Below are 17,090 nucleotides of genomic sequence, written 5' to 3' on the forward strand. Positions count from 1 at the left end.
AAAAAATGGAAATGGAATCTTATGCAAATGTGTAAAAATTTTTGCTTAACTTTGAGTTAGCTATTTCAATGTCAAAACTTTTATCTTTTCTAGAAAAATCTCTTCTTGAGACATTTTTAAAAGATTAGCAGTTAAACATTCAGGGAATGTTGCTGTTTTAGAAAATTTCATTTAATATGGAATAGAAGAATGATTACTTTCTAATGTTAGAATCTTTTTTAAAACAACAGATATTAGCAGGCTATTTGTTCTGCAGTATGACACATAAACCAAACAAAGAATAATTAGGTAAGAAATATATTCATTATATAACTTGGAAAAATCACATCTATGAAAATATTAGTTTAGCCAAATTTATATTAGTTATTTTTAAGGCCAGCTTTATAAGAAAGTACCTATAAAATATTACATTCTCTTTAATTATAAATATAGTTAAGTTCTACATTGAAAATCTTTTCAAGCCTAACCTGACAAGGTGGTGGTGCAGTGGATAGAACGTCAGACTGGGATGCGGAAGACCCAGGTTCGAGACCCCGAGTTTGCCAGTTTGAGCGTGGGCTCATCTGGTTTGAGCAAAAGCTCACCAGCTTGGACCCAAGGTCACTGGCTTGAGCAAGGGGTTACTGGGTATGCTGTAGCCCCACGGTCAAGGCTCATATGAGAAAGCAATCAATGAACAACTAAGATGTTGCAACGAAAAACTGATGATTGATTCTTCTCATCTCTTTCTGTTCCTGTCTGTCTGTCCCTATCTATCCCTCTCTCTGACTCTCTCTTTGTGTAAAAAAAAGAAAAAATCTTTTTAAGCCTAAAGTAGTTATCTCTCCATATATGCAAAAATTCCTTCTTTTTTTCTTATTTCCCTTGAGATCCACTTCTACCACCTCTCCAACTAGAACAATCTTTCCTGAGTCTTTCATATACTTTCCCCCTTTGCTTTAAATATCTGTCCTTACTCTTAAAGGTCAAGTGGTATTTTAAAACCTGAGAACCAAAAATAAAATTTCTGTTGTGATCTGACCTTCTAACAAGACTAACTTAGCCCACCTTAACATATGTTCTAATTATCTGTGGCACTACAGCTATAGGGAACTGATTTCTAATTATCAGTGAGGATAGCCTTAGATTTTTTTGTAAAAATGTAGATTTGTAAATCATAAAAATATGTATGCAGAACTCTTGCCATTTTGTTGACTTGTATGGCAGCTTTTCTCATCTGGCATTTTATAAAAATATGAAGCTCTAAAAAGTAATTTGAGTGATATATTTTCAATTCTGACAAAAAAATCATACATAACTAGTACCTCTATAGATACAGAAAAATTATTACTTCAAATATGATAGACACCTCTGGGCATTTGTTCTTAATTCTCTCAAAGAATCTTGGTGGAAAAACATTGGTAAAGGAACAAGAACCTGAAATCTGGGAGAACTTCTTGATCAAACTATGTCACAATCACAATATATTGAGCCTTACTTTAAGTGTAGGACAATTTCTAGAGATAATTTCAACCTCCAGCCAGCTTTACTGACAATTAGCCTACCTGTGGACGTACTGTTATATAACATGTGCTTTTCTAGGGGCTATTGGGAAATGCTGCTAGGTTAATTTTCATTAAATAATACTCAGAACATTGTGCTGTTGTATCCTAATTGTCCCCAAAATGTTCTGCCTCCTGAGTTATTCACACATGTGTTTTTGTTTCTTACCAGGCTCTAAGTGTACAAAAGCAATGTTCTGACACACAAATATGGCAAGAAAATCAGTGTGATTTGGCTTCTGGAAATAAAAAACAATTTTCGGACAATATTCAAGGGCAGGATTTAGGTCTATAAATGAAACTAAAGTCATGATGTAGTTTTCAAACTATTAATGCCATTTGATTGAGAAAATTATACTTTGAAGCCATAAAAAGCAAGAGGACTTGGACTTGAGTCCTAGTTTAGTTTCTACATTAAGTATGTAACCACCTTGGCCTTAGTTTCTTCATGTATTAGCATCCAGCCTCAGTACCCAATGTGCTTATTCTGGGCTTTAAATTTTTCAGTGGTATGTATCTTCATCTGAAATAACACATGTTTTAACCATATTTTTATTTAGTCTGCCACCAATTAGAATATAAACTCTATTTTACATTATGACCAGTTATAAAATGATAATTACATTATGACCAGGTTATAAACAGTGTGTATGGGTATATATACACACATACTGAATTTTCAGTAGCTAGAACAGTATCTCAAAGAGAGAAAAAATCCAGTGTACTTTGATGAATGACTAAATGAACAATGAACAAACCTTGGAAACCCAGAAACAGAGTTTCAAAACCTCTGCTCTAAATTCTCTCGTCTTTTCCTCAGGATTGTTGGAGCAATGGAGAGCAATATACACTTTTATCTCAGCTCCCTGAAGAAATGGCTTTACTGAAAAATGATTAAATGTTATGCCCTCAGCTTTTAGAGAAATGTCTATTTGAACAGTGATTTTGTCTTTTGTTATTCCATGACCTCAATTTGAGACTTTAAAATACATTCATTCTTGAATTCAGTGCCAAAATGTTTTTCCTCTTCAAACTAAGTTATGTCGTTCTGGTCAGAGAATGAGAACTAAACATGTAAACAGTCCTCCTCCGTGCCTCGGTGTCCTTGACATTTGTTTCAGTTCCGTGCTTTGCGACAGTGATTACACAGGCTCAGACATCTTGTTACACACATTCCTCTACTGAATTTCACTAGATTCTGTCCCTGAATTGTGCTATATAGCAGTGGTCCCCAACCTTTTTTGGGCCACGGACCAGTTTAATGTCAGAAAATATTTTCACTGACTGGCCTTTAGGGTGGGATGGATAAATGTATCACGTGACCGAGACAAGTGTCAAGAGTGAGTCTTAGACAGATGTAACAGAAAGAATCCGGTCATTTTTAAAAAATAAAACATCATTCAGACTTAAATATAAATGAAATGTAAATAATGTAAGTTATTTATTCTTTCTCTGCAGACCAGTACCAAATGGCCCACAGACCGGTACCGGTCCGCGGCCCGGGGGTTGGGGACCACTGCTATATAGCATATTGCAATTAATCTTATAAGACTCTCAAAACCACTTGGAAATAGGCAAGTTATAAATCTCAGATTAATAAACTAATTACTAACATTGTGTGTGTGCTGCTTGCAAATATAAGAACAATCAGTTATAAAAAATGGCAAGGGCAGTTTCAGACATTATGATATCCTCTGAGAAAATTTAATACATTCACCAATGTTATTTTAAGGGTTATATGTACACAATTATAAAATTTCTTGTATTATGAAGACATATTTTAAAATACTCAGGCATTACTCATAGGCATTATAAATTAACAAACAAGCATGTTATGTTCGATATCTATGAGATTTTTACTTCCAAATAAAAAGAGTTGAAGAAAACATTGGAGACAAAATGTATTATTAACTTTAACTTCTTAAAGGTTTTCAGCAATATGCGTGGCATGTGGCCAATGATGACTTTGCATATCTCACATTTTTAAAGGGAAAAGGTAGAGACACTAAAGGAAGGTAAGCTTTGTTGACTATCTACTGCATGTGGCCTTATTATAGTATCTCATTTATTCCTCATAATGGTTCTATAGAGTATTTGTTTACCTTCAATTTAAAATGATGAATTTGAGGGTCAGAAAAGGAAGATTCAACAGCCTAATTTCATGAGATTCCCCCTGAAATCCAGTCTCAAGTCTATAGGGCTCTAACATTTGCATTCTTTTCCATTCAGCTATTCTAAGAGGCCTTGTGTTATATTGACTGACTTCTCATTTACAGAGCAGAGTGGCAAACAGTAAACTATCCAAAAAAATTAAGATAAAATTTAAGTGCTCAAAAAGAGTTTATCTTCCCTTGCAGAGCAGGTTTGACAGGGATGGATAGTGTTCTTTTTCATGGGCAGGAGAAATCTATGAAACAGGAGAATGGAAGATAGGGCAAATAGAATAAAGTTTGCTAATTACACTAGTTAATTATAGGATTATTTAATTTTCTCTTTTGGTTTAATTGGTCTCTTTCTTTCCTCATTTCTTTCATCTTTTCTTTCTCTCTTTCTCTCTTTCTTTCTTTCTTTCTTTCTTTCTTTCTTTCTTTCTTTCTTTCTTTCCTTCCTTCCTTCCTTCCTTTCTCTCTCTCTCTTTCTCTCTCCCTGTCCTTCCTTCCTTCCTTCCTCCCTCCCTCGCTCCTTCCCAACTTAAATAATGGTAAAATGACAAAACTTGGTATTACCTGCTAATTATTTAAATCTAATGATATACTTTTCAGAACTAAAGACAAAATTGAAGCCATCCCTATAGATATTTATAGGTAGTGATTCTGAAAATACCCAAAACTTTTTAGATTATGCATCTCTTTGAGAATTAGACAACTACAGACATCTATTCATAGTTTACATATATGCAGTTAAAAATATATATTTCCATACAATTTTAGAGACTTCATGACTCTGACTCCATTCAAAGACTCAAGTTAGGGCCCCCAAGGTAATGGCAGAGAGGTAAGTGACTGGTCTTCAAATGGAAGGTGTCCAGGTTGTATCTAGAACATGTGGAATTTTTGATACTTCCGCCTTTATGAACTAATTTTTTTGTTCCTTTCCTTTTAGTATTCCCTTTTCTACATCATAAAACCTTTCATATTTATTTTAAAGCTTTAGGTATAATTTAATTTTATTAAAAAGACAGTATCCCCAGATGACAACTAGTCCTTTTTACTGCAAAATCACACAGTATTGTCCCTTGTGCTATAAAAGCTGTAACATAAAGCCTTTACTTTGTAGAATCCTAACATCTGTTCCAAGCCTTCTTCCTGGGTATCTCAGCCACTGGCTTTCTGCATGGCATTTGTTAAAATTCTTGACAGAGTGCAATTCTTGTCAACTGCACAACGCATTGTTCCTGAAATATTCTAAATCTCCTCCCCTATAATTTTTTCTCCTTCTTAATATCTGGTATTCTTTTAATAGTTACATTCAGAAGTAACATTCGATTGCTTAGAAAGAACTGTATGTTTGTGTCCGTGTGTGTGCGCGTGCGCGTGCGCGCGCGCGTTTCAATATAAATTAATCTGAATCTTTAGTCCTTAAATTAAAATCTTAAAAAAAAGGCATTACCTTTTAATTTTTCTAATTCAGTATAGAATAGATGCTTTGCAGTATAATTTTTAAGGAGCTACATCTCAGGTAATGTTTAAATATCCTATGCAACTTGCTGTGTTCTTTCAAGCCCCAGTGGCAATGCCGGGACATACCTTTTGTTCCGCTGTCATGGTTAGACTTTGCAACCGACCAGTCATGTTGCCTAAACTCTTTTCAAAAGCTGCTACGAGGTGAGCCTGTGGGGAAAAAAAGGAAGGAACACGTTTTTCATATCATAAGCTTATACGGATGGAGAAAATCGCTTCACTTTACAAAATGCTTAATTTCAGGTATTCTGACTTTAAACACCATGACCATCATAATTAGCTTTCAATGATGACTTCATTAACACGTTTTCATTTACCATTTTGAAACTTCAACTTCAAGTCAATGTTTCAGACTCTTGATATTTAATGTGTATTCACCTTCTGAAAGAGGATAGTATTTTGCAAATAATGACATATTCTAACTTGACATCATGGAGGATATGATACATAAAACACTGCATAGAGTTCTGAGTTGCCAGGTTTTTAGACTGAAAGCCCATGCAGAGGTCAGTACAACAGTCAAAGGACAAATGTTCCCAATTTTTATACCTGCAGGATGACCTTTGAAGATATTGTTAGCTCCTCTATTATAAAGTTACTTTCCTTCAAGTGTCAGACATTTGCTGACAGCTAGACCATTATCTTTCCATTTTCTACTCACAAAGGATTGAATTGAAAAGAGTTGTCTTCACTTTCTGAACTCTTTTCAATAAAAGGACTTTTAGTTCTACTTTATTCCCTTCAACTAAGGAAGTGTAAGGAGGCCAGCTAGAAATAATAATTGGCCATAGTTTATTTAAAATTATGTTTTTGTGGCTTTGTGGTTTTATTTTAAATCTCAGAGAATTGTACCTATTGTGTAGATAAACAAAAGTCATTTAGGGGAAATTTATTTTTGTTATTTTTAAAAAATTTATTAGGGTGACATTGTTTTAAAAAACCGTACAGGTTTCAAGTGTACAACTCAAGAAAACATCATCTGCACACTGCATTGTGTGCCCACCGCCCAAAGCAATGTCACTTCCCATCCCCATTAATCCCTCCTTTCCGCCTCCTCCTTCCCCCACACTGCTTTTACTTCAGCAGTTACCACACTCTTGTCTGTGTCTGTGTGTTATATATATATATAAGCATATATATCATATATGCTTTTATTTTGCTTAAGTGAGATCATATAGTATTTGTCTTTCTCTAATGAGCTTATTTCACTTAGCAAAATAATCTCCAGGTCCATGCATACCATCACTCACAAAAAAAAAAAAAAAAAAAAAAAAAAAAGGAAAAAGAAAAGTATTCCATTGTGTAAATGTACCACAGCTTCTTTATCCACTCATCTAATGATGGGCACTTGGGCTGTTTCTAGATCTTGGTAATTGTAAATAACTCTGCAATGAACATAGGGGTGCATATATTTTTTCAATTAGTGTTAGTGTTCTGGGTTTCTTTGGATATAGTCCCAGAAGTGGGTCATAAGGCAGTTCTACTTTTAGTTTTTTGAGAAAACTTCACATTTTTCACAATGGGTGCACCAGACTGCATTACTACCCAGAGTGCATAAGGGATCTCTTTTCTCCACATCCTCACCAGCACCTGTTTATTGATTTATTGGTGATAGCCATTCTGACAGACATGAGGTGATATCTCATTGTGGTTTTAATTTTCATCTCTGATGATTAGTGATCTTGAATATTTTTTCATATGTCTGTTGTCCATCTGTATGTCCTCTTTGTAGAAGTGACTATTCAGGTCTTTTGTCCATATTTTCAATTGGATAGTTTGTCTTCTTGGTGTTGAGTTATATAAGTTCTTTGTGTATTTTGGAAATTAACCTCTTATGAGATGTATCTGGCAAATATAGTCTCCCATTCAGTGTGTCCCCTTTTAATTTTGCTGATGGCTTCTTTTGCTGCGCAAAAGCTGTTTAGTTAGATGTAGTCCCGTTTGTTTATTTTTCCCTTTGTTTTGTTTGCTTGAGGAGATACATGAGAAAACATTCTAAGAATAATATCTGAAATTGTACTGCCTCTATTTTCTTTTAAGATTTTTATGGTTTCATGACTTACATTTAAGTCTTTAATATATTTTGGGTTTATTTTTGTGTATGGTATAAGTTAGTGGTCTAGTTTCTTTCTTTTTCTTTTTTTTTTTTTTTTTTGCATGTAGCTGTCCAATTTTCCAAACTGTCTTTATCACATTGTATGTTCTTGCCTCCTTTGTCAAATACTATTGACCATAAAGCTGTGTGTTTATTTCCATGCTCTCTATTATATTTCATTGATCTATATGCCTATTAGAGTGCCAAACCATGCTGTTTTTACTGCAATGAGCTAGTAGAATAGTCTGATATCAGGTAGTATGATTTCTCCAACTTTGTTCTTCTTTCTCAAGATTGCTGAAGCAATTCAGATACTTTTGTGGTTTCATCTAAATTTTTGGACTATTTGTTCTAGGTCTGTGAGGTATTCCATTGGTATTTTATAAGAATTGCATTGAATCTGTAGAATGCTTTTGGTAGTATGGACATTTTAATGAGGTTGATTTTTCCTATCCATGAAGATGGTATATGCTTCCACTCATTTGTATCTTCAATTTTTTTCTTCGGTATCTTATAATTTTTTTAGTACAGGTCTTTAACCTCCCACATTAAATTTATTCCTAGGTCCCTTATTATTTTTGTTGTTGTAATAATAAATAAAATTGTTTTCTTTATTTCTCTGAGAGTTCATCATTGTTCTATAAATATGCCACTGATTTCTGAATATTAATTTGGTATCCTGTTACTTTGTTAAATTCATTTATTAGATCTAGTAGTTTTTTCAGGGAGATGTTAGGATGTTCTATATATAATAGCATATCCTCTGAAAATAATTAAATTTTATTTCTTCTTTTCTAATTTGGATTCCTTGTAATTCTTTTTCTCTTCTGATTGCTATGGTAAAAGTAGGCATTCTTGTCTTGTTCCTGATCTTAGGGAAAATATTTCTAGTTTTTGACCACTGAGTATAATGTTGGCTGTGGGTTTGTCATATATGGCCTTTATTATATTGAGGTATGTTTCTTCTATTCCCACTTGGCTAAGAGTTTTTGTTATAAATGAACGATGGATATTATCAAACACTTTTTTTGCATCTATAAATATGATTATGTAATTATTTATCTTTCATTTTGTTTAAGTAATGTATCAAGTTTATTGGTTTGCAAATATTATACCAACATCATATCCCTGGAATACATCCCACTTGATCATGGTTTATGATCTTTTTAATGTATTACTGGATCCAGTTTGCTAATATTTTGTTGAGAATTTTAGCATCTATATTCATCAGGAATATTGGCCTATAACAGTCTTTCTTTGTAGTGTCTTTATCTGGTTTTGGAATTAGAATAATGCTGGCCTTGTACAAAGAGCTTGGAAGTCTTTCCTCCTCTTGAAATTTTTTGGAATAGTGGTGCCACTGGGATTCTTCTGGCAGGCAGGACAGATCCAAACAGTCTTTCTTTGTGGATGGTGCTGGCAATCCTATAGGAGTGAAGCAGGTACCTCCTCCCATTCCTTGGCGATAGCTTCGGAGGGAGCTGTGAATGAAAAGTCCCATCTCCAAGCAGCTTTCAGACTCTCCTCGCATGAATGAAACCTAAGATGGTGGGAGCCCCTGGATGCCAGAAAGTCAGGCCTAATGTGACCCCCACTGGGTAAACAGCTCAAAACCATAGCTCACAGGGGAGACAGGCTTGGTGCCCATGCAATGCAGCCACATAACCCAGCATCTTCTTGTCTGATCCAAGGATAAAAGTCTCTTCTGGATACACACTTTGAAAGTCCTAGCCCTGAGCATCACTCTGATCCTCTCCACAAACCCCACGGGACTGAACCCAGTAGGGCAGGGCCACAGGTAGTAGAAGGGAAAACAAAGTCATCCAAGATGTTGGGGAGGCAATGTTTCTGGCTGTGAGCTGGCATTGGGAAACAATGACCCCTCCTCCATAGCCATAGAGTTCAACTACTGTCCAAGTCTCTATCAAGAGTTTCCCCAGAAACAGAGTGCCCCAAACGTCCCCACTGGGTGCAGCCAGCAAACAACTCCACAGGACCTGGGCACAGCAGAGTGGTGCTGCCAGCAGATGGACAGTGAGGCAGTGCACTCCCCAGGCTGGTGCTCATGCTCAGTCAACCCTGGGAAGGTGGCTGAGTGTGTCCAGTCTTCTTTCTCTCCCAGGTGGACTGAATCCCCACTGATTTTCACCACCAGATGCTATGTGGGCTCTTCTTCTGACCTCTGTTCCTCTGGGTTTCAGATCCCTGCATGGGGATGAGACCCTGCTCTCCTGGGGTGAGAGAGTTTTACAGCCAAGATATCCTTCTAGAAGCCACTGCATGTGGATGTGGAAAGCCAGCCATTTTTGTTTCCCTACCTTATTTGTTACCAGTCTCTATGGAAATCCTTGGTTACAATATTTCAGTTCAGCTGTCCTTCAGTTGGTTATTCAGGTTGATTGCTCTATAATTTAACTATAAATTTCGTCTGGCTCCAGGAGCAGGTGAGTGTAGCTCCCACCTACTGTGCAGCCATTTTGGAATCTCCTCATAAGTCTTATGACTTAAGTATATACCAATCTTACCATGACTCTAAAATAGGCCAGTCTTTATAAATATGCCATTTTGCAACAGCTTGCTTGACCCACAAAATTTTAAGCATGAGGAGGTACAGCAAACTTACCCACTGGCTTGAGGTAAAACTCCAGGTACATTATTTCAAACTGATCAGTTTTATTGTACCCTTAAAAGGATAAGAACTACATCTATAATAAACTATGTGTGGAGAAAAGTTTTTCAATCTTTGGGCAAAGATTAATTTTTTTGAGGCAAGGGAGTAAGTGGACTCAAAACACATGGCCTTGTAACTCGAGCAGAGCTGATAGGCTGAGGTTCCCATTACCAAAGAGATCACTGGTGTTCTAAGAATTAGGACACTACAAGTATTTTTCAGTATTAGTAACAGCTAAAAGTTTATTCCATTTGGTAACAGCAAGAATGTAGGCATTTCTTCCATTAGCACAGCAGTAGTCAACCTGGTCCCTACTGCCCACTAGTGGGCATTCCAGCTTTCATGGTGGGCGGTAGCAGAGCAACCAAAGTATAAATAAAAAGATAGATTTAACTATAGTAAGTTGTTTTATAAAGATTTATTCTGCATAATTTAGCGAAAATACATAAAGTACTTGGTAAGTAATTATTATTATATGCTTTAACTTGCTGTAACTCTGCTTTATAAATTTTATAAAGTAAAGTTACTTCCCTACTTTATAAATCACCATTACTGTGGAACCAGTGGGCGGTTAGAAAATTTTACTACTAACAGAGATACAAAAGTGGGCGGTAGGTATAAAAAGGTTGACTACCCCTGCATTAGCATCATGATACAAAGGTGTCTTTGTTTCAAGCTCTAAATTTAACTGGGCTGCCTTTCTTTTCCTGACATTATAATACAGAGAAAGAAAATTTGTAAAAATTATGTCTATTAATTTTAAATCCATCGGTACAACTCCATTCTTTTTCTACACCCTCTTCCCTCTTTGCTCCTTCTCCTTTACACACACACACACACAAACACACACACGCACACACACCTTGAGAATGATTCTCGAAGGTTTGTTAGCACATTTAATAGGATAAATAGCACTTTTTAAAAATATTATCTTTGCCCTGGCCAGTAGGCTCAGTGGTAGAGCGTCGGCCTGGAGTATAGAAGTCCTGGGTTCGATTCCCAGCCAGGGCACACAGGAGAAGTGCCCATCTGCTTCTCCACCCCTCCCCCTCTCTTTCCTCTCTGTCTCTCTCTTCCCCTCCCGCAGCCAAGGCTCCATTGGAGCAAAGTTGGCCCGGGCGCTGGGGATGGCTCTGTGGCCTCTGCCTCAGGCGCTAGAGTGGCTCTGGTCGCACCAGAAGTGACGCCCCAGATGGGCAGAGCATCGCCCCCTGGTGGGCGTGTGAGGTGGATCCCAGTCAGGCACATGCAGGAGTCTGTCTGACTGCCTCCCCATTTCCAGTTTCAGAAAAATACAAAAAAATTTAAAAAATAATAATAAAAAAATATTATCTTTTTTTATATGTTCTCAGTGACAAGGAATGTCATTACATCAGACTTAATACCCTCAGAAATTAACACATACTTTTAATTGTAAAAACATGTATAAAATGAATAAAATGAAAATGTAAAGCTCTCTGGTTTACCACATAGTAAACATTTATGCTCTACCATCCCAGTCAAGAACTAAGACATTTTAGGACCCTAGAAGTCCTCATTGCTCTTCCCCCAACACTGTCCCCTCTTCTTTCCTCAAAGATAACCACTATTGCAACATTTATAGTAATTATTTCTTGCTTCTCTTTATAGTTTTACTATAGGCTGATAGACTAAAAACTATGCTTTAGAGTATTTTGAATGCATATAAATGGAATCAAACATCAGGATTATATTGTGTGACATTTTTATATTGGGTTTTTTTTCTCCTTAATGTTATATTTTTCAGATTCAATTATGTGGTATGTACATGGAGGTCTATTTTTGGGTAAAGCATTGCTCTAATTTAATTTATAATATATTTGCTCATGATAACTACTTGGGCTGATTTCAGTTTAGACCATTAGAAATAATTACACTATAATCCTACAATGGTGTACATGATCCTAAAACTAAAACTGCTTGTTTTATTTTAAAATATTGAACATTCTGGCAGAATACCCTTGCTAATAATATTCACTATAAGAAATGCAAAATTCTACTTAATATTGTGAAGTTTTAACTCTCCCCTAAAATTATGAGTATTAATCGCTGGACTATGAGTTCTTACATATATAAACTTGAGGAAACTTCATTTACTTTACCTCTATGAATATTTTATCAGTTAAATAGATATTAAAATATGACAAAGAAAGCAAGACTGTGAGGCGTATGCTCTACAAATATAATATATTGCTTATATTTTGTATGCATGAGTAAATACAAAATATTCATGGTTAGAATGTCCGTTTTCAGTCTTTGGAATATTGCTCTTCATTAACTATTCACAAGAAAATTGGTTAAAAGAGAACATTTTAATTTGAGTCACATTGTTCTTAATAAAGATATATTAAAAGTATGTTAGTGAAATATTGTTTTAAATTTATGTTGCTTTGGCTTAGTTTATCAGATTGACTTTGTTATTTTGAAGGTAATGAAAGTTTACATTTCTTACCAATTGGATTAATGGGAAGGAAGCAGTACAAGAAGCAAATAAGGAAAACCATTTCTACCAGGGATGATATTTTTCACCTTAATGGAGAGAAAATGTAAAATAAAACTGATTAAACTATAGGACAATATATCTTGTCTGAAAACCTTTATAAAATGATGACTTCTTAAAAAAATTGTGGATTTTTATGAGAGCTGTTCATCATAGTTTATTTGGTTCTGGCTTTTCTTTTAGCAGTTGCATAATTTTAAATCCAGAATAAAATGTTATCAATATGATGATAAATATTCTCCAACTTGTGTTTGGTGAAGTTTGTCAAGGTAATAAATTAGATAGGACTGAATAATAGGGAAAGGAAGGTACTAGCACACACTATCTTTAGGTTTGAAATCACACAACAGAATCTGGATAGACATGTAAAAAGAATTATTGTGCTGCTAAGTACTATGATGAAATATCGTTAGGAAAAAGGCCTGCATTGCATTTGTTCATTTAGAATTCAGTGACAGCCTGTCAACCAAATAAAAAATACTCTATACATAGATTAATATGAGGACGAATGGATAGCTAGATTAGATAGATATGACTTTACATTTGAAAATCAATAGTTAGATGAATTGAAAATGACTCTGAAACTACCCTAAATAAGACTTTACATTCCTTTTACTGTAAGTATATAATTGGCCTTTCATTGTTTGTCATGGTTAATATGTGTAAAAGAGTTTTCTCTTAAAGGAAATGCAGAAAAGCAAGAGTAATTGCCAGATTATATAAAAATATTAAATAAAGCAAAGAAATAGGACACAATACCAAAACAAAATAATACCCAAGAGATTTTTGTCTAAAAGACTTTTATGCTGAAAGGCAAAAAAAAAAAAACAACAAAAAAAAACATTTGCTGATGTTTTTGAAAAATGGTAGTAATAACTAGCCTTAGTGCTTATTTCCAAATTATCTAAGGGCCATGATGTGCAAAGAATATATACTGAAAGACAAACAAATGCATCCCACCTGACCTGGCTGCATTAAGGTGTGGGAGAGCAGCGAGAGGGCACCTGGCTATCTGTATGATGTGACCACACGTTTATAGTTGCCTTTGCTTCTGGGACTTGGGTTTTTGTTTTGTTTTTTTTCTGGTTCCTTATTGGAGTATTGATTCAGGGAAGGCCAGGCTATCATTCTTGCCAACACTCTCTCTGTTTTCTAAAGACATCTTAGTATAATAGAAACAGCTTTATAAAGAGTCTTCCCAGGCCTTTCCGCAGCTCTTTTCAGAGAACCTCTAAAGGGTGGGGAAGGGTCAGTGCACGTTCTACTGATTGCCAGTTAGACTCTGCCCATCAAAATGAGATTTGAGCTCATGGGATACCTTTCTGCCTTACCACTGCCCCTTTTAACAAAGGGGTAAAAAAAGCATTTTATTAGGGAAGCATGAAAATTTCAAATTTAAATATTAAAACATAGATTATTATATGGAGTCCATATGAATATAATCATTCCAGGTCCAAACACATGATGATACACCCATTATAAAACAAACCCTGAATAAATAGAAAAAATTTGGACCTGGCGGGTTGGCTCAGTGGTAGAGCATCGGCTCAGTGTGTGGATGTCCCAGGTTCGATTCCTGGTCAGGGCACACAGGAAAAGCAACCATCTGCTTCTCCACCCCTCCACCTTTCTCTTTCTCTCTTCCACTCCCACAGCCATGGCTCGAACTGTTTGGCCCCAGACACTGAGGATGGCTCCATGGCCTCCAACTCAGGCACTAAAATAGCTTGGTTGCTGAGCAATGGGCCAGTGGCTCCAGATGGGCAGAGCATCAGCCTCAGATGGGAATTGCTGGGTGGATCCCAGTCAGGGTGAATGCAGGAGTTTGTCTCTTTGCCTCCCTGCCTCTCACTTAATAATAATAATAAAAAAGAAAATAAAAAGAAAAACATTTAAGTACTGATGGAATTATTTTCATATATTCAGTAACAAAGAATAGCTAAATATTTTGAGTTATTACTAATTATTATTAACTATAAAACCAAACTAGTAATTTATCCTTTATCCTTATAAATCATGGCTTTTATAACTCTTAATGACAATATTTATTGTAGTGATCCCATTAACTAAAAGGTAAAATCTTTACATATACTCTGAATAAACTAACTCATAAAAGGCTTATCTCTACCTCCAAATAGAAACTACATAAGATTTAGTTTTTATTAACTAATGTTGAAGAAATTTTATACAGAAATAATTTTATTCAGTTTTATAATAAATTTCTGTGCCTGTGTGTTAAAATATATATATACATCAACAGATATTAACATTATTAACATTATTTACATCAACAGATATTAACTCAGGGGCAATGAAGTAAAGCATATACTGAAATTTAAATGTTGTCATGTTTAGAACTGAGAAAAAATCAACTATTAACTAAATCCTTTGATGAATCATTATGGCTATGGAATCTAAAGTTACATTATAAACCAAACACTAAAGTTCACGTGATTTGTAGTTAATAGGTAACTTGTGAGTAATTCAAATTTCTGGATGCATAAAAGAGATTATGTCCTTAAAAGTACAAATAGACATAAATATGCAAGGCTCCTTTCTTTGTAATTATAATGATGCTATTAAAATATTCAAAATGGGAGACATTAAAATTTTCATACAAATTTTTTTTTTAATTTTTTTTTTTTTATGTATTTTTCTGAAGCTGGAAACGGGGAGAGACAGTCAGACAGACTCCTGCATGAGCCCGACCGGGATCCACCCGGCATGCCCACCAGGGGGCGACGCTCTGCCCACCAGGTGGCGATGCTCTGCCCACCAGGGGGCGATGCTCTGCCCCTCCGGGGCATCGCTCTGTTGCAACCAGAGCCACTCTAGTGCCTGAGGCAGAGGCCAAGGAGCCATCCCCAGAACCCGGGCCATCTTTGCTCCAATGGAGCCTCGGCTGCAGGAGGGGAAGAGAGAGACAGAGAGGAAGGAGAGGGGGTGGGGTGGAGGGGTGGAGAAGCAGATGGGCGCTTCTCCTGAGTGCCCTGGCCGGGAATCAAACCCGGGACTTCTGCACACCAGGCCGACGCTCTACCACTGAGCCAACCAGCCAGGGCCAATTTTCATACAAATTTATATATGCATCCATTTATACAAATTCTCAGCCACTAAAATATTTAGTCTTTAAGTGAATTTTAATAAACTTCTTTGTAGAAGAGTAGAAGATAATGCATATCTTCATTACCTGAATTTTTTCACTTTCATCTTTTGTCATTTTCAGCAATAAATTTAAAAGATGGTAAAAAGCTTTAACAATTCATGCCACCACCAAATAAAAAAGAACTAAATGGTGAAATGAGGTTGATAACCTACAAAACTAAAACTAGACATCTCTTTTAAAAAATGTGGTATATCTTTACATGTTGTTGTTATTTTTGAAATAAGTATAGAGTCACAAGAGTAGCAGAGAGTATTGAGGGAACCTATGTACCCCATCACCCAGTTTTCTGCAATAGTCACATCTTATATCAAAACCAGGAATGAAATTCAACATTGCTACAGATGTAGAGTTCATATATATCCTTACCACAAAGTTCTTCTTATTGATATATTTTACAGATACACCCCCCTCTTTAGAGAAAGATACACCTTTCTCTAAAGGTGACCACCATTCCAAACCCTGGCAATTATTAAGCTTTGTCTATTTCCATAATGTTGTCCTTCTAAAATGTTATAAAAATGGAATTATATATTATGGGACCTTTTGAAATTGAGCTTTTCCACTGAGCATAGACTATACTTAGAGATATCCATCAAAGTTGGGTGTATCAACCAATGGTTCACTTCTTTTTACTGCTGAGTAAGTAGTTCATGGTGTGGATACAACAGTTTGTTTATTCATTGACCTATTAAGGGATATTTTACTTGTTTCAATATTTTTTACTATTAAAAAAATAAAACTACTCACAGGTTATTTGTATAGCTCTGAGGTGATTTGGGAAGATTTCTAAAATGCTATTTTATAGGGTAAAAATAATCATGCAAAATAGAATATATTTTAAGCTCCAATCCTCATGCAAAATATACTACTAGTGATAACATAGATATACAGTAGGAAGTTGGAAAATATTTGGACTTTTTCTCTAAGACTAGACTTTTTAAACAAATTCATCTATTTGGTACCATGTCCTCTAATTCTGTGTTCTTACTCTATTTATTATTACTATTGTTGCCTAGGGAGAGAATATAGATTTTTTTTCCTAATTATCCCCTTCCTCCATGATATTTTATGCCACTGGTATACTGGATACCTGCTTATACACCTTATGTCTATCTGAGCTTTATACATAAAAATAGTAAGCTTGGTTTTTCACAAGAACCAGTTTTTACCCTTTGATCATCATATCAATGCCCAGCTAAGAATACAAACTGCAGGTCATGAAAACATTGTTAAAAATAGTGTGGTGTGCTGGTTGAAGCAGAAGTGGTAGGTAGCCAATGGCTGACATTTTAAAAAAATGTTTGCTCCCTTTCCAAACAATGGCAGAAAGCTGAGCCCCAAGAACTGTTCCCTTATGCTACAATTAGGTTCCTCATATGTGTGTATGTGTGTGTACGCCTTCTTAAGTGTATATTGTGT

At 35.6% G+C, this 17,090-nt stretch overlaps 1 protein-coding gene across 4 annotated transcripts in view; it reads right to left on the bottom strand.

The window, feature by feature from the left end:
- NAV3 (neuron navigator 3) overlaps positions 1 to 17,090 on the bottom strand; it is a 296,173-nt gene that overhangs the window by 51,268 nt on the left and 227,815 nt on the right. For all 4 annotated transcript variants that reach the window (XM_066257605.1, XM_066257604.1, XM_066257603.1 and 1 more), the window contains one exon: positions 5,288 to 5,371. In XM_066257605.1, the coding sequence (XP_066113702.1) occupies positions 5,288 to 5,371 (84 nt within the window). The remainder of the gene's footprint in view (positions 1 to 5,287; positions 5,372 to 17,090) is intronic.

Source organism: Saccopteryx bilineata, chromosome 2 (assembly GCF_036850765.1).
Source record: "Saccopteryx bilineata isolate mSacBil1 chromosome 2, mSacBil1_pri_phased_curated, whole genome shotgun sequence".
In the NCBI taxonomy this organism is placed as follows: Eukaryota; Metazoa; Chordata; class Mammalia; order Chiroptera; family Emballonuridae; genus Saccopteryx; species Saccopteryx bilineata.